At 36.8% G+C, this 23,145-nt stretch overlaps 3 protein-coding genes across 3 annotated transcripts in view; 2 read left to right on the top strand and 1 right to left on the bottom strand.

Moving 5' to 3' along the window:
• Nucleotides 1-360: 360 nt before the first annotated feature.
• CDNF (cerebral dopamine neurotrophic factor) lies at nt 361-14,176 on the bottom strand. Its single transcript, XM_074268570.1, has 4 exons — nt 13,794-14,176; nt 7,666-7,793; nt 4,955-5,096; nt 361-1,412 (listed from the first exon to the last, which is right to left on the bottom strand). Exons 1-4 carry the CDS (start codon nt 13,912-13,914, stop codon nt 1,234-1,236), a joined length of 570 nt encoding a protein of 189 aa, XP_074124671.1. The 5' UTR covers nt 13,915-14,176; the 3' UTR covers nt 361-1,233.
• Nucleotides 14,177-14,321: 145 nt separating this feature from the next.
• HSPA14 (heat shock protein family A (Hsp70) member 14) overlaps nt 14,322-23,145 on the top strand; it is a 31,259-nt gene continuing 22,435 nt past the window's right edge. The window contains exons 1-3 of the mRNA XM_074268561.1: nt 14,322-14,504; nt 15,800-15,880; nt 15,957-16,039. Of these exons, the coding sequence (XP_074124662.1) occupies nt 14,448-14,504; nt 15,800-15,880; nt 15,957-16,039 (221 nt within the window). The 5' untranslated portion in view covers nt 14,322-14,447. The remainder of the gene's footprint in view (nt 14,505-15,799; nt 15,881-15,956; nt 16,040-23,145) is intronic.
• On the top strand, nt 15,824-22,766 carry MSANTD7 (Myb/SANT DNA binding domain containing 7). Its single transcript, XM_074268569.1, has 4 exons — nt 15,824-15,880; nt 15,957-16,039; nt 17,855-18,581; nt 19,090-22,766. The coding sequence occupies exons 3-4, from the start codon at nt 17,861-17,863 to the stop codon at nt 19,611-19,613; spliced, it is 1,245 nt and encodes a 414-aa protein (XP_074124670.1). The 5' UTR covers nt 15,824-15,880; nt 15,957-16,039; nt 17,855-17,860; the 3' UTR covers nt 19,614-22,766.

The raw sequence follows: 23,145 nt of genomic DNA, 5'->3' as shown, positions 1-23,145 counted from the left end.
CTGAACTAGGCATCTATGAATTGGAGGTTTTAGTGTGTTTTTTTTTAATTTTCTCATTGTGGAGTAGGAAGAAGGTAATTTGAGGGACAGATTAATTTTTTAAAATTTGAAAGGATATTTATTCTATCTTATACCACATTTATCATAATATAATTTACTGCTGTAGAATGGTGATGTGCTGAATTAAAACTCAAGACATTGAGCCACACTGCCAAAGGAGAATGGCAAATATGCAATATATCATTTTGCTAAGTAGATTTAAAAAAAAAAAACAACAGTATTTCAATATACTATTATAATTGGGTAGGCTGCTACTCTGAATGAATGGAAACTTTCTTGAAAAATATAATGTACACAGGATTTAAAATGAACATAATTTATATTTTTAAATCAATGAATTGCTAAGATACATATGCTGCATATTTAAGAAAAAAATATATATGTGTGTGAATATATATGTAGTGACCATGAAGAGCAAAAACCTAAATGGTATGGTTCTGTGAATAAGACAAATATTGACTGATTTTTCCCAGTCTTATTATACATTTCGACATATTTATTTTTACTTAGTTATTCTAGGCCTCTTTAATTTAGCCAAAAGATTAAGAAATGTCACAAAATTAGCTGAAGAAAATAATTTTGTAGCAGCTCTTCTAGATCTGCTATTTTAGAGATCAAACATATCAAAAACATATAGTTATATGGGATTTTAAGTGTAAGAAAAGTCATTATCTGTGAAACTCTGACTAGGGTTCTGAAACTGTCTTCAAAGGGATTATCAAATAAAGTTAATTTTTAAAAAGAAAAATTGTCTATTTTTCCTAAATCCAGTACTTTTGACTAATAGTTAATGTAAGAATGAGAATAAGACGTCTTCTATTACTACTGATAAACCCTATAATGACTTTTGAATGCCTCAATTTTCCCCTGAGAGGGAAAAAGCAATGCTTTCCACATACCTTAAGAGTAAGCTGTGAGAGGGAAAAATAAGTCAAAATATTTTTATATCTTTGGAAGGAATGTGACAATTGTATACACAGTAAATATAAGGCATTTGGCATTGGTAGCATTTCTCATAAAGACAAATAATGCATTCTGAGAACAGGGCCAATAAGTATGATACCTGTGCCACAAGCTGGTTATAACAGTAGCTCATAATTCACATTTTTTTTAAGGCCAGAATCATCATCATCTTGATTATTTGCTAATGTAGTGAATCTGTTCAAATTTCATTCAGAGATCTGATCTTGGACTTGCAGATGTGTACTTGGGTGCTAACTTTTTAATGAGATCTACTAGATCTGTTTTTTCTATGCATGTTTTGCACTCTTCTCCCCAACTGTTGAGAATCTTTTTCAACTCAGTAACTCTCATCTTTGACAGATCCACTGATTCTAAGTCCAACTTCTTCTCTGAAAAATAAAAGAATAAAAAGATAAAAACCCTTAGGAAGCAAAGTATATCTTTTATTATTGTGCTAAATCTAAGAGTACTCAAGGGGGAACTGGGGAATGTTCCAATTCTTAATTCAGCCTCTGAGTTATTTGCAATCCCTGAGCCTCAGTAGGTGCCTTGACCTGTGCTAAATTCTGGGGATAATAAGATAAAACCAGATATGATTCCATCTATCAAGAGGTTTACACTATAGTAAAGGGATAAGACATACCCAAAAACTATATGCAAAAACAGCTTCTGATATGTAATAAGCATTTAATAAATATTTACTGATTGATAAATAACTGCAGTAATAAGACAGCATGTAGGAGAAGCCAAACACTATAATGATCTAAAAATTTTCTACTTTACTTTTTCCAATTTCCTACTCTTCAGCCCTGGATCTCCTTACTCTCCCATGATCTTATGATCACCCCCATGATTTCATTACTCTAGTCCTGCAGTCCACCAGATCTGAGTATCTCCACAAAAAGTCATCAAAATCAAACTGATTTCACCACTCTAAATTTCTGGTATATAATTTTAACTTCTGTGAGGCAATTCTTGTACTTCATAGTAATATGTGCAATATTGATTTTTTGAAACCAAATGTAAAATAAAATTTATCCTAATCAAATGTCATCGTATTTAACTCATCTCAATTTTTTAGTATTTCAAGATCTACTTGGATCCTGATTATCATCTAATATGTTAGTGGTCACTCTCACGTTTATGTCTTCTAAATTTTTTTTTTTTTGTTTGTTTGGACAATTGGGGTTAAGTGACTTGCCCAGGGCCACATAGCTAGTATTAAGTGTCTGAAGTTGGGCTAGTGTACTATCTACTATGTTATCTAGTTATGCCCCCCCATCATCTGAAGTTATGATAAGAATACTATTTATGTTTTATATAGGTTCTTGATAAAGGGCACAGATTAAACATAGATTTCTCAAGATTACCTCTGGAAACATTTCTTCCAAGTTAACACTGAGCTATTAGTGATTACTTTTGAGCTAATGTAATGGAGATACATAACACATTTTCTCCCTACCTCACCCTTTTTCAATTAAAGTTCTTTTGATTATATTCTTAAGACACTAGGAAAAAAATAGACACTAAGAAGACACTAGAAAAAATAAAAATGAATTGGAATCTAAACAAAGTTGGACTAGAAAGATTAAGGCTCTTCCAGAAATTTATTCAGAAGGATATTTCATTTCCCTTTCTTATTTTTATAAAAAAAAGTGACTAAATGATACTTTCATAATCTATGGACTAGCAAGTTCTATATCTATTATACTTCTTTATTTGATGGTTGACCTAATAATACAAGTTATCAGAGCTTAAGCCAACTGATAACTCACCCAGCTCTGCCCAACATGTTTCTCTGCCAACAATGGGAAGAAAGAATGTAAAAAAGTGAGCACATCAAAATCAGTGCGTTAATCAACTACTCTCCTAGCATACTGTGTGTATATGTGTGTGTGTGTGTGTGTGTGTGTGTGTGTGTGTGTGTGTGTGTGTGCGCGCACGTGCTCACATGCCTGCACTCAGCCTCTGGCATTTGACATTAACCAAAAAAGAGAGGAATGACTGCTAAGAGTATCTAATTCCTACCTGAACAAGCTTGTACAGGTACCAAGCTAATGTCTCTGGTTCCCTAGAGGCTTCTTTAGTAAGCAATCATTCCTCCTCATTAATAAGAGGGCATGTGATAATGTTTTGATTGTGTAAGGATCTTGCCCTACTTCACTGAAGTTTATTTGTATTTTAAACCCAATGCAAAATAACAACTTAGGGGTCACAGGTATCATTAGGCAACACTGTAAAGTAGGCAGATTATCACTGGCACTCCCACTTCACCTTTCTGTACAACACACAACTTTCATAGTGGCCCCATCCCAAAGGAGTTGAAACATCCTGCTGCCCCTGATTATCTAGGATACCTTTATTGATGCTTGCCTTGCTCAGGAAATATCTAGTGTTACAGATATTGCTACTGTCTTCCCTATTACAGTCTGTTCTCAGAAACCTGTTTCTGTATCTTCAGATTTGAAGAGAGCCTTAGTTACCATACACAGCTCATTCACAGTAAACTGAGCTTCAGAGAGCTGACCAGACTTTCTCAAAGTCAGGTCCATATGCTTGGACACTCAAGTGTCCCAGTTTACACCTAGTTTAGCACACTTTCTATTATAAAGTAAACTTTACTTCATCCACTTAGATGAGAAAAAACAAAAAGAACAAATAATCGTTTTCAAAGATACCATATAATTAGAATGCAGCACACATTGAAAATCTTAAGATCTTATTAAATTATTAAATAATTCACATTCCTACCTAATACATAGTAGATGTTTAACAATCATTTGTTGAATTGAAACAAAGTATAAGTGACTGATAATAATTAATGTTCATTTTATGAATGTTTCCATATTAGCAGAAAACAATATCTAAGCCTATAGGAATTGTGCTACAAGCCTTTCAACAATTAGGCCCATACTAGGAAGACCCTTCTGGATGAAGTAAAGTTGCCACAACAACAAATTACACCTTCTTGAACTATCTATCGCGTTCTACTCCCATTGAACAATAACATTCATACTTTCCAGCTTAATATATCAAACATCATGTGTCATGACTTGTCCTTCCTGTTTTTTTTGCTGAAACAAAAATTTTATATAAATAACCTGATTCCTAAAAACTTAACTCTAGTAAATTAGCTGGATTTCACATGGAAGAAAGGCTTACATTCCTTTCATGTCCTAAAGACTGCATGTATTCACAATATAAACTCCTGGAGGGCAAAAGCTATTTAGCTTTTGTCTTTGTATCCTCAGCAGAAGACAGCACCTGATATGGAGCAGTTACTTATTGCTTGACTAAATAGGCAAAAAAATTGTCTCTTAGGGTTATAAAAAGCTACAAAGTTTTAGCTACTTCAGTTTTAGCAGATTTATTAAATGTCTAAGATTAATGGGGGAGATATAAGATTAAATGCCAGTCCTCATGCTTGAAAAATTTGAAATCAATAGAGAAAATTTGAATCAATAGAGAAAAATGAGACACAAATAACTATAAAAACAAAGTTCAAAGGGAAAAGGACTCTTACTGACTGGGAGAAATAGCATTTCTTGAAAGAAATGGCACTCATAAAAATGGGCAAGAGAATTCAATTGGTAGAAGACATTCCAAATGTAGGGAACAGTGTGAACAAACATGGAAAAATGCCAGTTGGAACAATGGGGTAAGGTTTGATAATACCATTACACATGTGGCCAGGAGAAGTATAAAATAAAAAAGCAATGTTTAGTCTCAGATTGTGAAGGAATTTACATTTTAAGAATTTAAATAATACTCAAAGGGAATCAATGAAAAGTTTTAAGTAAAACAGTGGCATGACTAGATTTATGCATAAGGAAGATGTCTTCTTTTAAGGTTGGATGGAACTGGATGCAATTCTTTGTGTCTCCTGCCAAATAGGGATGCTGACATAATATGGATTTTACTATAGTTATACCATATTTAAGCTCGCAGATCTGACTGTCTATCCTCTTCAACTTCTCACAAATCTTTAATGCTGGTACATGGGCACTCATAGGGCGAGTGACTTCACTTAGGATCTTTGTGGCTGCATCATTTGTTGCTCCAAGATAATAGCACTGAAAAGAAAGAATCAATCAAGAGTATTTATTTACAATGTTTAAAAATTAGAAAATTAGAATAACATAGTAGCTCAAAAATTGTTTCTAGAGATAGAAATGGAAATAACTTACAATCCTTACAATTCAACCTCTAAATTTTTAACTCTCATGATCAAAGCTACAAGAAAGATAAATTACTTGATGATTATGGCCATTTCTATTATAAATTGTCTTGTTTCAGGAATCTACTATATATAGCATTTTAAGTAAAAAATAAGCAAAAATCAAGGTATTGACAGAGACTTAAATAATAAAAATATTTAAGATGATATGAATTTTCACATGTAAGTGGTAGAGATCCTATAAAGTAAATTCAAAGGATGTGTTCTTCCTTCTCTTAAGGAGTTTAAAAACTAAAATGGTTCTTAGTGACACCACAGATTTAAACTGTGTTGCTGCTGTTGTGATTTCATCCATATAGGAAACTAATGATGTGAAAACTTCATCTACCAATGCAGATTACCACTTAGTCTCTAACTTTAACGTCTCAAAAAGCTGCCTTGGGACTTACCCAAGGCTACTTGGGTAATATGAGTGAGAATCAGGACATGAACTCAGCTCTTCCTTACTCTAAGGCCCATTTTATGTCCAGTATAACATGCTGCCTTTCTAGAGGAAAGGACATACCATACAAAATATATTTATACACAAAAAGCAAAAATGTACAGATAACTACATAAGCACAATTTTTTAAAAAGTACATACAATAAAAGTATGAATAGTAATTTAAGATGTTTGGGTTTTGTAAAGATAACTTCAGCTAAAAAAAGGGAGCAAAATCTACAATTTTGTTTCCATAATAACTAGGGTTCCCTAAGAGGAAACAATCTAATATAAGATAACTATCCCAATTTCTTCTGATCTCAAGGTGAACAAATCATAAGACTAAGAGATTGAAGAAGACATTTCATTTTTTGACCAATGCCCAGGAGCAATTTTTTAATAGTAGGTGACCTAGGAAGAAAGCCTCCTAGTCTCAGATAGGCATCTAATGTAGCTAATAATGCCCTGTACAATATCAATATTCCCATTTTGTATGAGAATTGACCACTGACAAAAAGAATCCCTTCTAACACTTAGATAATCACCTGAAGAAAGTAAACAAGAGAGAGATCAGAAGTCCTCCATCAGATACTAACATATCAAGAGAAGATTGCTACCAATCTTAATTAGCACACTGAAAAAGACAGCCTTCTCTACACAAGGTAGATTCATGAGGAACCCTGACAATGAAGGCAGTTTTCAAGTGAGTTGGGTCAACAAAAGCTCTCAGGCTATTCTGGGCATCAAGCCCTGTGAACTTATCAATTCTTTAATCTTTGTGCGGATGAATCTTCCTGTGTAAAAAGAAGGGGCTAGACTGGATGACTTCTAAAGGAATTCATCCTTAAGTGCTGCCATCTTATGATCTTTTCAAATGTTCTTCCCTCTACATCCTAACTCCTATCCTCAGTTCATTTGGGGGACAGGGTATGAGAGAGGATGTTGAAGATTTTGTGCAATAACCCAACCAAACCCAGGGAGTAGAAGGAAGATTGGGTCAGCAATCTTGGAGAGAGAAAACCTTTCCAAACATGTGGCCTAGATGCCTTCTAGCTTCTCTCTGATTTATTCTTGGAATACAATCCTATAACCTTCAATTAGGAAAAAATGTTAGCTGAATCAATAAAGGATATAAATTATGCCCACAACTTTAACCAGAGTAGAATATATCCATTACTGAGCATGAAATTTTACTAAATGGCTTAGAAAACTTGTTCACAATCTGTGAATCAAGGATCTCATGTATTTACAATGGGGTTATTGCAAATATATGAATTCATATCCATATCAAACACTATCATTTTGATCTTCATTCAACTTCATCAAAACATGAAACATTACGTAATAGGATTAAAAACCCTTCTGTTGAATGAATAAAGGACCCTCATATACATGTATTACCTTTTAAAATGTATATAGATGCTGCTGTGATTAATAAAATACAAGTTTATTTAAAATCACTACTTGAATCACTAATTGAAGTCATCTTTTATCACTTATATTTTCTCAATCAATAGTTATACATTATATAGATAAATACAATTAAATCATGAGAAAGGGATCCCTGAATTTTTTTTTTAAAGAGTCATACTCAAAAAAAGTTTGGAAACAAAGGAAGGGGGCAGGGCAGGGAGGGAGGAAAAATTTGGAATACAAGATTTTGCAAGGATGAATGTTAAAAACTATCTTTGCATATATTTTGGAAATAAAAAAAAAGAAAGAAAATAAAAAGCTATTATTTTTTAAAAGTATGAGAAGAGCTGTTCTACAGTATTGTTTAACTGTTTAGAAGCAAAACAAAACTAACTCCTAAGTAATTATAAATATGATTTGTTCCATTTTTTAAAAAAGATCAATTTAGAATTGTTCTCCAAATGGATATAATTAGACAAGAATGCAGCTCAGAAGACCATTGTGAGAAAAACCAAAATTAAGTCATCTGCAAACAAAAAAATTGAAAGGGAAAGATGAAAAATTACCATACCAGACGATTTTCTTTTCCTTTGGAATCTAAACAACTGCTGATTAATTCATTTTCTATGATTTCCTGGGAAAAGTCAACACCTTTGGCTATTAAGGAGATGTAGAATCTTTCCAGAAATTCTTTACATACTAAAAAAAAAAAGAAAGAAATTATATTTGTATGGACTATAAAAAAACCAAACACTTACACATAATTTGTGGATAGCAAATCAATATAACAGATATCACTAGTTTTTGTTAGGAGTGTAAATTCAGATTCAATCAAAATTGCTTTCAGGCATCTAGTTATAACTTAACAGATTACTCTTTGATCCTACAATCTGCTGAAAGCAAGAAACTATTTCAAGGTAAGTCCTAAATTTAAAGGGAAAAAAAGTTGATATTGGAAAGATGTTCTGAACTTAAAAAGATGACATTAGGGATAAATATAATATCTTGGTTTAAAAAAATCTTCAGAATGGAAGGGAGAGATGTTGCTAAAAAGCAGTTCATGTAAAAACAAAATCTGAGTTTTAGTAAACTGTAACTCAATATAAGTGTCAAAGTGTGAAACAGCCAAAAATCCTCATGTAATAATGGCTATATTAACAGAAACATAATGTGTCTGGGACAAAAGTGATATTCCCTCCACACTAGAACCTAGTCAGACCACATCTGGAATAGTCTCTTCAGTTCTAGGCGCTAAGTTTTAGAACAAATAAGATATAATATTTAAAACATGACCAAAATAGGAAAGTGATTAAAAACCATGCAATATGTGGATTGGTTAAAGGAACTAGGGATATTTGGCCTAAAGAAGGAAATATTTAATGTGATAATTATCTTTTTGAGTTGAGCTTTGAAGAAAATTAAGAATGGAAAGTAAATGCATTCCATCAATTGGAAACAGCCTATATGTTCAAAGCAAAAAGACAGGAGATGAAATGTCATGGAGGGGGAATAGTAAGGCCAATTTGGTTGGATTATAGAGCATGTAAAATGGAAAAGGTTAGAATGGTAAATTGGGGTAAGATTGTAAAGTTTTTAAAGAGAAGTAACACTTGGGAAAATTGGAATTGTGGATTATAATTTTCCACTTCATGGAGGTAATCTTAGCACATTAAATATTATAGAACTCAACCTTTAACAAGTTTGACAAGCTGCAAAGGCTTAAAGCACTGCCTTGTCAACATAATGTGTCTGCTGTCTAAGGGCCAACTATCTTTGGATAAAGAATCTCATAAAAAGCCCTTTGTCCACTAAGAGATTAACTTTGCTTATGAAGAACCATGAAATATAAAGGATTTTTAAAATGTCCTTTTATCATGTGTGGCCTCTTTCTGCACGATGTGGTGCATGCTTAGAAGACACAAATTCATGATTTTTAGGGCATCTCTAATATAAATAAAATTTGTTATATGTGAAATCTTTACAAATAAGTTGATTCAACATTAGTGAAAATGAAACTCATCTATACTGACATTCTTGTTATAAATGATAAAAGTTGCAGCAACATGTAAAGGTGGTAATTATGGGGTTGGCAACATTGTGTTTCACTGTGTATAAAAAGAGAAACACAAAAATTCAAATGGCTACTTTGAATTTTAGTGTTCATAAGGAGACCACAATGAAAAGAGCTTCAGTTTATGTACCAACCTGTATTCCAGAGGATGAAAAAATAGAGTACCTATGAAGACCCTGATAAAATCCTCCAAATCTAGTCAACAGATAATTTTTGACATATAATGAGGTCATCTAGTTCAACTCTTTTATTAAATCATGTTGAATCAACATGCATTTTTAGAGTAAAATTGTGCCAGGTATCATGCTAAGCACTGGAGATTCAAAGACAAACAGAAAATAGTTCCTGACTTTAAGAAGTTTGAAGTCTGGAAAATTGAGACAATACATACATATACAGGGACAAACAAGATTTATTAAAAAAAAAAAAATACAAAGTGATTTGAGGGAAAGGCATTAGTATGGGGGGGGGGGGTGGGGGGGGATTTGGTTCAGGAAAGGTTTTAACAAAGGCAGCATTTGAGCTGAGCATTGAAGGAACAGGAATTCTGGGAACTAGAAATAGAAGGAATACCTTCCAGACATGGGGGTCAGCCTATTTTAAGGCACAGAGAGGGAAAGAGGGCCTTCACCTATGAGGAATAGCAAATAGGCAGTTTGACTGGACAACAGAGAGGCAGAAATGTAGGATAAAGTAGAAAGATTAGTTAAAGTCATATTATGAAACCTTTAAATGTTAAAACAGATTTTATTCTGGAGATAAGAAGCCACTGGAAGTTTATTGAAGAGATTAATAAAATCAGACTTTTGCTTTAAGAATGCAATTTTAGTTGCTTTGCCTAGTTAGGTCTCTTTCCAAGCTTTCTGAAAACATTTTTTAAAATTCCTCTATGGTTCCTCATTGCTTATAAAGTGATACTTGCTACCATCCTATTCCCTAAGATCTTGTAAATAAGATTGTACTCCAAACTGTATTTTGCTATCTTCCTGCTTAGCAAGGAAATCAGATATTCAGGTTTCTAGGTTCTTTTGGTCTCTTTATTGTAGTAATTAATTTAAATTTTAACTTCTTTGAGAAATAGTAATAGTCATATGTCAATGTTTGCTCTTTTATTCATTTCTCAGAGAGATCTTAATTACTTACTAAATTTTGTCTCCTTTTTATTCTTCTATTTAATACTGATTTCAGACTTTATTCTAATAAGTTAATGACATGAATATAAAAATACCTCTAATTAGATAACTCATACATGGGAAGAAATCTTGTAATTTTTATGACTAGTTGTGATATAACTATATATATATATATATATAAAATAGGATAAGTGTGAAAGTGGTATATAATCCTTTCATTTTCTCTTGAGCCAATTTTTGCTAACATTTTTGCCATCTATCCAAACCCTACATTTGCAGAAAAACCACTATTAAAGTACATGTTGATTTAATTTGGATAATCTTTTTGAGTTCATAGAATCTCTTCTTTTGTCTCCCTGTTCTATTGATACCAATAAATATCACACCCCTCCACAAGAAGATTCAGAGGTTTCTTGTTATTGTCAGGATAAAATACCACCTTTCCAAACATTACACACATTATCCCCTTCACTTATTCTGTGTTCCAGTCACCTTAGACTACTTACTGTGCCTATACACAACATCTGATCTGCTGTCCTCATATTTTTGCACAAGCTATTGCTCATCATTAGAATGTAATCTCTCTTCAAATGAACTTCATATCAAAGGGACATACTCTATTGCCAGTTCAGTATTTGAAGCTTTTGAAATAGGGTAAAAAAAAAAATCTGCCAGATTTTACTCTACTGGCATTGTCTCCAAAGATACACAGTTACATACCACATAAAGATGAGGTATCTTGAATAGAATCCTATGTTTTTGAAGCTTCTTTTTAAGCTGTTGCCTCCTACAATGAAGCCTATCTTGACCCACAATTGTTGGTTACTCATTTTTAATCCCCTTCCCTAATTGGCACATTTTTATATTTCTTAATTTGTGTGTATACTTCTTCCCAATAAAAGGTAAGCTCCTTGCAAGCAGGGAGCTTTTGTTTTTGTCTTCTTGTTCTCAGTACCTTGTACTAGGTGGTATATAAATATATGCTTGAATAAGTGAATGAATAAATGAAAACCTTCAAATAGGGTCAGTAAGTTCCATAATAAGAAAATGCTTTGTAAATCTTAAATGCTAGATAAATGTGAGTCACTATTAGAATGAGACAGATTGGAAACTCTAACTACAATCCAACTAAGCTATTGCCAACTACTGTAGATATGAAGTATAGAATACAGTAACTAGATAATGTAGTAAGTAATGCCATCTACAGGAAATAGGCTAAAAGTTTTGTGGGTTTGGTTTTTTTTTTTTAACATAATTCGACTATTTAAAATAGTAAAACAATACAAAACAATATTTATGGTGATAACCAGAAATTGATGGGCTCAAAACATTTTCATAGATTTTGTTGTATTCCTAGAACCATTGACAATTTTTCAAAGTTAAAACTAGATATTAACCCAAGCACTGAGTCACTAAGTTTGTTATTATTGTTGTTGGGTTTTTTTGTTTTGTTTTTTGTTTTTTTTTTTAATCCAGGTTAGTCCCCAGAGAGGCAACAGAATCAAGATGAAAAGAGGGAGAATGGTGAGGTTGGAAACATTTTTTTAAAAATTAAGTCATTGTAGACTTGTTCTACTTTTGTCCAGTGATCTCTGAAAATCAGGTTCCATTATAAGCTCAGGCTATAGAAAAGCAATACTAAGGGAGTGAATGTAATTAGGTAATAGTGAAAATGTACTGAATAGTTTTTTGGTTTTGTTTTACCACTATTATCTCCTTCCCTATGAATGTCCTTGCTATCATATCATCATGAGTTTTACCTTTTGAAATTATAATTTCAGCTATTGTTGTGTCAATTCTATTAGTAAAGCATATTACCAAGAAAAAGAAGACACGGGTAATAGGAAATGGATCTAAAATTTTAAGAAATCCACTTTGCCAATTTAACAAAATATTATTAAGATCATAATCTCAAAAAAAGAAAAAAATTGTCATCATCTACAAATCTACATCTACAAAATAGAATATTCTTATTTGAAAAAAATTTTTCTGGAAATTTGCAAATTTTATATTGTGTGAATAGGTCTTTTGTTCAATAAACAAGTTATTAAGTTCCTGTTATGTGCCAGCACAGTGTTGGACCCTGGGTTTACAAAAATAAAAATCCCTTCCTCAAAAAGCTTATTTCTGCATCTCCTTTAAGTCCTAATATGGTGGAAGACTTATAAACACCTATGTCTCCTGAGATGTAGGAGTCATACATATGTGTATGTATACACACATACATATATATAAAATCACTCAATGGTAATATGATTCTTACCTATAACTGTGAAATCTAAAGAACCTAGGATCACATCTCAGTCCTGAGATGAATCACCCTTGTGACTTTGGGAGAGTAACTTTACCTCCATTTGGCATCTTCCAGCACTTAAAATTAAATGGAATTTTGGTTACTACAGTTGCTACATTATATTCCAAGCTTCTTGGTTGTTGTGATGGATTAGGAATGATGAAATAACAGCTAATGTAAATGGTGCCCAGTACAACTTAATTGCTTCAATCGAGCTCAGAACTTAAAATTAGTAAATAAAAAATGTTGTTGTATGGCACCTTTAACAGCTGTCATGCTGTTGACCACTGCACCCTTCTTTCCCAGAACAATTAAGTTGTCCTGGGCACCATTTTCAATTTCTTGTATATTAACATTTAAATCTCTTCCTTAATAAATCAAGCACCAATGCTTTCCCAGGTAAGTGCTGCATATTGAAGGAATATTCAGGAAGAATTAAATTTAGAATCACAGAATGGAAAAATGTTGAGTGGAAATCAACCTGAGATCATCCAACCAACCCTCTCATGTTTCATATGAGAAACCTCAAGTTACTGGCTTGGGTTCCCTTTAACTTTTAACTGTAAAGCAACAATTTTTAAAAAATAAATGTCCTCTGCTCTTTTAGTTTGTCACCTTACTCACTCCTAGCTAAATTTTCTGTTTTCCTTTTGGTATGAATCAGTTTGTACTAGAAGCCTTCTGAATAAAGGGATGCAGGTATTTCCAGCTGAAAAGGAATGATCCACTTAAGGATTGAAGTACAAAAAGTTCTCTCAGCGACCACAAAGTCACTTACTCTCTCAGTGTCTCAATGACAAAGGAATTGACACGAACTAAAGATTCTGCCTATCTCCCCGGACCTCGTATCAGTTCGAACTAAAGCCAGATAGATAGATAGGTTTGTGTGTGCTGCGCAACATACACTATCCTTTCACAAAGGTAATTTCTGAGCCCATTATTTAATTACCAGCCCTCTAGCAGGCAGTTTCCTCTTTGAATCGTTCAGGGAAGGTTGGGGAGCTCACCAAGTTATTAACAGCACACTAGACTGGTGGTTTTTTTGGGGAAAAAAAAAAACTTTGCGGGTGGTGACACTTGCATTCTCCTGTTCCTAGTTATTTATAGCATAAGCCAGGCAGGGAGAAGGCAGTGCAAGCAACAGCTGCAGTCCTCGGAGCTCAGCGCCATTGCCATGCAAGTTCAGTCTCACCCCCGCTCACCTTCACAGTCGGCCCCCACGCGCACAGGGGAATCTTGCCCCTGAACAGCTATGGGGTCGGCGGCAAAAAAGTAGGCCGAAAGGGTAAGGGCTGTGAATGCAGCTGGGGTCGAGGGCTGCATGTTGAGAAAAAGTTCCAACTGCGCGGGCCACCCACGGTCAGAGACACGCACAAATAAGGGCTCCCTCTATTCTCTACAAGCCATCAGCAGCGAAGGGAAAAGGAGAAGCTAGTACAGTACAGAATCTGCCCATAGTTGCTAGGAAGAATGACACAAACGCAACCCTAGATTCCATTGGCTCATCTCGGGAAAGGCGTGAGAAGGGGGACGAAGCAAAGGAACCTCTCTCCCAGGCGTCACCACCTCCGCCTACTCTTTTCAACTGGCGCTTGCGCTTTCCTTCACGCGCTCAGCGCTCGTACCTTCCCGAGGAAACCGACGCAGACGCGACGCCTCACGATTCGCCAGGCCCCTGCGTAGCGAGGCGGGAATTTGGTGTTGATTGGCGGAGACGGCCTAAGGCAGCCGTGGATTGAATGGACAGGCTGGACGGAAGGGAGGGGGAAGCGTATGGTTACCGCGGTGCTTGATGGGGCTGCTCCGAGACCGGTAGCGGCCGCCGTTGTGAAAGCTGCCCGTGCAGCCGCAGCCTCATGGCGGCCATCGGAGTCCACCTGGGCTGCACATCTGCTTGTGTGGCCATCTACAAGGTAAGAGAGAACGGCAGCGGCGCAGGAAAAATCTGCTTGCTTTACTCTTCCCAGACTCGGGGGGGTGATACCTTCCTTTAGTTACCTGGAAAGAGCCAGGCCGGGGGTAATGTCGCCCAGGGTCGCGTTCCCGCGGTGGCGAAAGGCGAAGGACGCCTCAGGCCGGTGCCAGACTCTCGACTTTCTGAAACCTTCTCCCCCTTCCGTCTTCACTCATCTCCAGCCTTCCTAAATCCCTCATTCTCTCTTTCTCACCCCATCCCCCATCCCCGACGGATTTCTATTGGGGGGAGTCGCGCCTGGCGCCAAGGAGGGTCGCGGGACGGTGAAGGGAGGTGTGGAGTGACGTCACGGCAGTATACTCCTGACGTGCACCCTTGGCCCCGGCGTCAAGGGGGGGGCGGAGGGGAGGGAGAGGGTAAGGGGGGGGCGTTCTTAGGTCGGAACTCGGAGGTTCCTGGGCTTCTCCAAACTCCTGCGAGAGGGAGGGAGCGAGCGAGCGAGCGAGGGAGGGAAGGAAGGAAGGCAGGGCGGGGTAACCTCAGCCTGCGACCTAGAACTGTTGCATTCTGTGCGAGAGGTTTGGATATGGAGGGGAGCGTGGGTGAGTATGGCTTCTTACTTGGTCTGTTTAATATGGAAGGTTTCCCGAGTCCTAAGTAGGGAAAGCGGCGTTGGAGGGCTTGGGGGTGGGCCCGGGGGAGGGGTGGGGAATCAGGCCCTTCTGTCAATTTCCTGGAGAAGAGAAATGAACAAGGTGGGGGGGGGGGGAGAAGAGAGGTGAGGTGTTTGTTTTTTTTTCCCCTTGGTATCAATTCTAGCCCTACAGAAAATAGGTTCTGTCAGGGAAAAAAAAAAAAGCTCCCATAGGGTTAGTATTACTTAATCCAAAGAAAAGAAGGTGTGTGGGTGTGGGGTGGAGAGGAGAGAGGATGACTTAATAATGATTTTTAAGTGTTGTGAACAAGGTTGTTATTACACATAGGATGCATTAACCAATTATTGCCTGTGTAGAGGACACCAAAAGAAATGGGTGGATTCTACATAGAGGGCGTCTTTTACTTAAGAAAGGACAAGCTCCCTGTAACTCAGTTAAATGAATAATGATAATATGTTGCCTAACTCTAAAGTATTTATATAGAACCAAGATGTCCCCTTGGATAAGGCCAAGTTGGGTAAAGAATATTCAGCCCGCCATATAAAAAAATCTCATCACAACACATAATCATTAACATGTCCTTTAAAATTAGTTTCTTTTTTCTTTCTTTCTTTTTTTTTTTGGTCCATCTCTCCAGGATGGCAGAGCACATGTGGTTGCTAATGATGCAGGTGACAGAGTCACACCAGCTGTGGTTGCTTATTCAGAAAATGAAGAGGTAATAGTCCCTTCAGACTTATTTACTTTGCAGTAATCAAAAATTAGAAACATTTTAATTTATGACTCTTTTGCAGGTTGTTGGTTTGGCAGCAAAACAAAGTAGAATAAGAAATATTTCAAATACAGTTGTGAAAGTAAAGCAGATCCTTGGCAGAAGGTAAGGAATTCAATTTTAAGTGAAATAATATATTTCTGTCAGGAAGAGAAGTTTGTGATCAAATTTATTTGAATTGAATTGAATTACTATTGTGATGTTAAAATAGTAATTCTGGAATTACATTACTGCATTCATAATTGGGGAATTATTAAAGGTAATATAATAGGGTATTTAACTTGCTTTAATTTATATTAGGTCTTTATGACTTGTCATTTACTAACTTTTCCATTGCCACACATTGCACACTGTGGCTTTGAAACGAAGTAATAAATAATTTCTGTATTATTTCAGTGGAGATAATACTTTTGACATTTTTGACTTAGATTTTTAGGAGAAATGGAATGAGGACTATGACACTTAAAATAATTCGGAAGAAACTTGGAGAATTTTATTCTGGTACAGTTGAATTTTCCCAAAAACTAGTAATGTTGTTTAGTGACAGCTTCTATAGTTGTTAGTTTTCTATTACAGTGCCTTTGTGTAGGTTCTCTAGACTAACTTTTCCTGTTTGTCTCTTAATGTGCAAATTTAATCATTGTAGAAACAACTTAATTAATGTCTTAAATAAGAATCAAGTTAATCATCCACTGCTCTAACTTTAATTAAAAGATTAAAGAGACTTGCTTTCCCAGACTTCTGTCTCCTGAAATTATAGATCACTATAATAATTAAAGGTTTTATATTCTTGTAATAATAATACTTTACATAGCGCTTTTAAATTTTTATACTTCTGTATCTTTTTAAAATTTTCATACTGGCCTTGAGTTTGATAGAGCAGTTATTAATACTTTTTACAAATGAAGAAACTGAAGCACCAAAAGAGTATAGTCTTCCTGATGTTGCAGAGTAACAGCATCAGTAAACTAGAGTTTACAAGTCTTCTGATTTATTTAACTACAACATCTTTCCAAAGTGCTAGATGGAGAATTTTGAGTAGAAATAAACTTAAAATTCTGAACTTGGGCTCATAAATGAATTAGTTTTAGGGTTCATGTAGATGCAGGAATCTTAAAATGATCATTATTTGTTTTGGTTAAATTGTACTCATGTTATTTTTTCTTCTTAGGCTATCTCTGCATTAGCCAAAACAAAAACAGATTTTTGGTTTTGTTTTGTTTCGTGGGATGGGGATGGGTGGTGCCAGTAGTTTTCAATTCTTAAATCATCCTCCCAAGTCAGTCAAATGTAGACAAGTCCATTGGTTTGCAGCGTTTTAAGCACCCAACAGAATTGAGAGGAGGTACAAACAGCCAGAATGGTAAATGATCAACTTCCATCATATCTCCAACTTCTAAGAGGTTGATAGAAATTGTTCTAGCAAAGATAACTTAGTACTTTTCTAGTCAACTACAGGAATGCTTCTAGTTAACAGTGCCAGTCAAGTAGCCATCTCATCATGGCTCCAACCTGGTCATTTTAGCAAGGTTAGTAAAATGTGTCCCCCCGGGCCCACTGCCAACATGTAGCACATGGGCTGCCAGGGCTTCTCCAGAGTTGGCTACCTCACTCTCCAGGCCCACTTTTCTACAAGTTCCCTCTCTACCAAACAAAATTTTTACAGACATAGTTATAGTCACCAGGTCTTGGCCTTGGAAACCACCCAACCTTCTGTGGAGGAGTCAGCCCTCAAGTTGCCAAGCCCACAGAGTGCTTTATTGGCCTCCCAACATCCATCCCAGGCTTTCTCCCAAAGCCAGGCTTACTCAGCCTTGGCCTCATGCCTATCAATGAACCACTCACAAGTAGCACCATCTAACTTGATGCCAAAGTCTTCCTTACACTCTCCCTGTAACTCATGCCCATCTGGCCTTCTAGCCAGACATGCGGTCCTTGGACCTGGTTCCACAGCAATTAGTCCCGAGAAGGAGGAAGCAACTGACTCCCGGAAATATATTGAGACCACACAGAGCTTCCCCCAAGTCTACATTGTTGCAACTTGATGCTCAGGAGCCTTCAACAGTTTCCCATTCCACAATGGCCACTACCAATAGCAGTGCGGGCATCCGCTGGTCCAGACAAGAGACACGTACTCTTCTGGCCATACTGGGTGAGGCAGAGTACATTCAGCGCCTCCAGACTGTCCACCATAATGCAGATGTCTATCAGGCTGTGTCAAAACGAATGCATCAGGAAGGTTTCCGACGCACAGAACGTCAGTGCCGCTCCAAGTTTAAAGTTTTGAAGGCTTTATATTTAAAGGCTTATGTTGCCCATGCCACCAGTATGGGTGACCCTCCACACTGCCCATTTTATGATACACTGGATCAGCTTCTCCGAAATCAGGTAGTGACTGACCCAGATAATTTAATGGAGGATGCTGTCTGGACCAAGCAATGTGATCAGAACTTAGTAGCCTCTGACCTCCAAGGGGAAGAGGGAAACAGCAACTTGAAGGCAAAGAGGAATCAGGCAGCAGATCATCAGACTATCTTGAGAGCAGCTAAGGAATCAGATGAGAATTGTCACCTAAGTGTGGGAATCGGTAACCAGCTGCCCGAAACCGGTGACCTTGAGGATTCCTGGGATGAAGCCTCAGGTGCAGGTAACTCCCAAGAGTGAGAAAATACTGGGGTCCTACAATGCCATGGTCTTAAGGATGCCAGGGCATGGCTGGGGAGTGGGGTTCTGCTGTGGTCCTCAAGCCTAGTGAATCATTGGGTATGGGTGGGTATCTGAACTGATGGCTTCAAAAGTCCCATGGGCTTGGGTCTGTCATCACAGGTTGGGACTCTGAACCTCCCAAAAGAAGAAAAGTTCTATGTAAACCCAATGTTGTGGAAGCATTATTTCTTTAGATAACTGAAAAAAAATTTGTAGTTTTGAATTCACAGTTTAGATAGGTAAGAAGAGGGGGTCGTGATGGTTGGGGCATAGTTACTTTATCCTCAGCTCCAAAAGTCAGGGCTGAATTCTTCCCTAATCCAAATGAAAAGGGCTCCTTCTAGCAGCTATTGTAGTGGTCTTATTTGCGGCTATTTTCTGCTGCTGGCTTCAAAGCATTACCTTAAGCAGGAAAGTCCACTTTGCAACATTGTTGCTTTGTTTTGCAGGCTGCTCTCAAGCGATCCCCAGCTACAGCAGCTCCCACAGCCTTTACAGAGGTGCAGTTGCTCCCTGTCATAGCAGCACTGTGACCAGAGTGGGTGTGTCCTGTGAGCCGGGTCCCTGCGCCAGCACCAGCCGCAACACCCTTGGTATAGCCTCCACACAACAGCCCCAAGCCTCTTCCTCTAGAATCCATCTTGTTTCTGGTGGGGATGGGACTTTCACCAACCAACCACCTCCAAGGTGGGCACGGCGTAGAAGGCGTTCAGTGGCCAGGACCATTGCTGCTGAGTTGGCAGAAAACAGGAGACTGGCACGAGAACTTTCCAAGCGTGAGGAAGAAAAACTGGACAGGCTGATTGCTATTGGTGAGGAGGCCAGTGCCCAGCAAGACACGGCCAATGAGCTCCGCAGGGATGCTGTAATTGCAGTCAGACGTTTGGCTACAGCAGTAGAAGAAGCAACTGGTGCTTTTCAGCTAGGACTGGAAAAATTGCTTCAGAAGTTAATTTCGAGCACCAAAAGTTAGGGGCCTGTTGTAAGAAAGTTATTCCTTAAAGTAGTAGTAGTAACATCTGCTTTCTAATGGCTGTCCTCAAGTGTTCCCTGACATCTTTTCTTATAAGCAGCTGGCCCTCAGAAAGAGGGAAGATGAACCATATATTTGTGGAGTAACAGGAATACATACACAGGCCAGTTCCTTTCCCAAAAGCCCATTACTAGTTAATGGAGGACTCTCCAGAAATATGTGGGCCAGCATGGTATTTAGAAAAAGTCGGGGGCTGGAAGTTAGGAATTCTCTAGTCCTGCTTCTGTCACTGAATTCTTGTGTGTCCCCATGTTCTTAGACTATTCATATCATCTCCCTGTGCATCAAAACCCTGATATGTACAAAGGGGAATAATAATACCAGTTGTACCTACCTCACAGGGTTGTTGTGAGGCACAAATGGATAAGTAGATGTGAAAGCATTTAGAAAAGTAAACTGTAAATGTAAGGTATTATTAATAAATGTGACCCAGGATGAGGCACATTAGATTGCCAGGTATAAAAATGTGGTTATTAACAGTAACCTCATTCTTTGAGCCCTGCACCCATCACTTGTTTTTTTGTTGTTGTTGGGTTGTTTGTTTTTTTTTTTCCCCCCTACCTGACTGCTATATAAAAAGTGATTCCTTGGTTGGTGTTTTTTTTTTTTTTTTTTTTTTTTTTTAATCCTTCTACAATCATACAACTAATATGGTTGCAAACAACATGTACCCTTTTGAATACATTTTTTCATTGCTATAATTATATCACGTCTTGACATGCAATACAAACTGTAGCAACCAAATTAGCTCCTTTCCCACCTCCCCCCCTTTTTTAATTCAGCTAATTCCTATTGTACTACTAAGGGGGTTAAATTAATGACTGACAGGGAACTGCAATAGTGTGATGTCATGTTGATGAATGATTCTATGGTGAAATGAAATACTGAATGTTATATAAAATTTTAGATGTAAGTAAATAATTTACATTTCATATTATGTAGTTCCTTTACTTTATGTGCATAAGTATATATTAGTAATTATCCAAATTTGGTTTGTTACCATTCAAGCTTTCTAAAAACAAATGATTTGGATTGTTAGTTTCCCTGCTCTGCTTCAAGCTGATTTCATTTTTCTAGGCTAGCAGCTTTTCTGTCTAGTTGTGTGTTAGAGGGCATGCCTTGGAAAACTTCCCATCTAGGGAACCTGTTAAAATTATGCTTTCTCCATTTTTGGTTCACCTAGTTGAATGGCCGTTAATGAATGAAAGCAGAGGAAATCTCCTGCACCTTTTAGAAATGGAGTGGATGGAGACTTGGGAACAGATTACTGTTCTTTTGAAGCACAGACCCTAAAGCAAATCTTTTTGTCATTTCTCTGTAATACTTAATAGGCCTTGAATATACATTTATAGGAGACCAAGAGATTGTAAAAACAAAACAAAATATTTTGGGGTGTTGTGCCTATATCTCTAAAATTTACTTTCCAAAAGGAAACTATTATATACAATCACTAAACCTAACTAAAGCTTTTATATTTTGTGAATTAATTTAGGAGATTATTTTTGTTTTTTTCTTTTTAAGGGGGCAGGAGGGAGAAGGAAAAGGTGGTGATATATTTAAGAAGCTTCCTAAATTGATGAGGCTTTCCAAAATTTCAATAGTCTGTGGCAGGGGAAACTTACTTTTTTTTTTTTAACATTTGGCTTAAATATCTGCCTGAAAACTGGGGGGGAGGGGACATCATTGCAGAGGACAGAAACTGTCCAAAACCCCTCCAAAGACAAGATGAGAACATTCAGTGCAAGTTTAGCTTGTTGGAGAGATATAAGACCTGCAGGCTACTATGATAAATGTGATCTAATGAGTAACGAATGTGGGAGGAAAGCTAATAAAGTGGAGAGAGCTCTAGAATAGGAACTTGGAGATTTCAGCTTTATTCTTGGTTCTTAACCTTATGTTAGTTTTGTTCCCTTGGACACGATCTTTCTGTATCATCTTCATCTACACAATGTTGAAGTTGGATTTGAAAAGTTTTGAAAGATTCTTTCCAGCTCTTGTTATGATTCAGATGTAAACAAATATTAATGAGATTTTAGCTTTTGCAGTAAAAATGTAATACATATTTGAAAAATTGTTTTAAATTAACTTTTAAAGGGCAGTGAAGGAGAATTTAATATAATACTAAGGCACTGATCTCTTAAATTCTATATAAAACATCAAAGATATCATCCCTACTTTCAAAGAATAAAGGTGATGAATTATTCATTTTTAGACCACTTTTTTAAAATTCTTTTTGAGAGCCCTCATGTGAAAGTATATAAATGTAAAGAAGCCAGCATTAAGTGGGCTTCCCTGGAAGCAATTGCTTGATATAAAGAGCTCAGCCTTTGGCATGCTAAGCTGTTGGTAGTGAAACAGGGCTATCAGTGATATGAGTAAGAGCATGGGTGAAGATGAGGAGTTACAACGAAGAAATATTATCACAGATATGCTAACTGACAGCCAAACAAAGTTAGCCAAGTGGTGTTCGTAAAAGGTAATAGGTCTCAGGAGTACTTTTTGCTAGAGGAGTATATGTTGGAAGTTATTGTAGGAGTGAAGAGAAAAATAATTCAGATAATCAAGAGAGAATAGTATCTTTAAACAGTAAAGATGTGACCAGGAGTCAGGTTTTTGCCTGGGTTCTAGTCCCATCTCATTACATAATCGTAGGCATGTTATTTCACCACTCAGTGCCTGAAGGTCCTCATCTGTGAAAGGGGATAAACAATAATAAATAATAACTGTCCTACCTCACAGGGCTGTTGTGAGGATCCTATAAAATAATGAATTTGAAAGCGCTTTGAACAGTTAAAGCACTATATAACTGTAAAGGATTGGTGAAATTAGAGACCCATAGCACATCAGTGGTGGTGTATGCCAAGCCTCTGGGCAATGACTATATAGGCAAAGCCTACAGAGAGGGAGGAAGAGAATCCTCTCCATCCATTAAAGGTTGGGGGAGATGGGCCAGAACTGACTTCCTTTCTGCCTTCCAGAAACCATGATGTGCATGAGGTGCTCTTTGTACCAACCCCCATAGTCTGTTTTTTTTTTTTTTTCTTCTGTTTAATAACTGAATCCTGATGTGAACAAATAAAGTTTTTACTTGTATACAGTTGTGGCCAATCCACTGCTTCCTTAGATATTCATAATCATTCCTTTATCTTCTCCATCCCTGCTTCCTTTGTCACTTATCTTTCTCTGTGTATCCACAAAAGGTAGTTAGGCTTCTTCCAAAAGGCAGGTAAGAGAAGCAAGTTCTTCATGTGATTGTTGAGAAACAAGGGAAGTTGTCACTGTAAGTGCTTATAAATTCTATGAAAATATTGCTCTTCCTGATTACAATAATTGCCTCATTTGAATGATAGTTGGCCAGTTTTTTATGTCATAAGCTTAAGATTACAATATGGATCACCTCAGTTGATTAAATTTTCAGAACAAGCTTTTCAGTTTCATGCTGTATATGTGCCTTAACTACAAAGCCTTATGC

The sequence above is a fragment of the Sminthopsis crassicaudata genome, chromosome 5 (assembly GCF_048593235.1).
Source record: "Sminthopsis crassicaudata isolate SCR6 chromosome 5, ASM4859323v1, whole genome shotgun sequence".
Classification (NCBI taxonomy): Eukaryota; Metazoa; Chordata; class Mammalia; order Dasyuromorphia; family Dasyuridae; genus Sminthopsis; species Sminthopsis crassicaudata.
The sequence above is the reverse complement of the archived record's forward strand: the minus strand, read 5'-3'. Positions and strand labels throughout refer to the sequence as shown.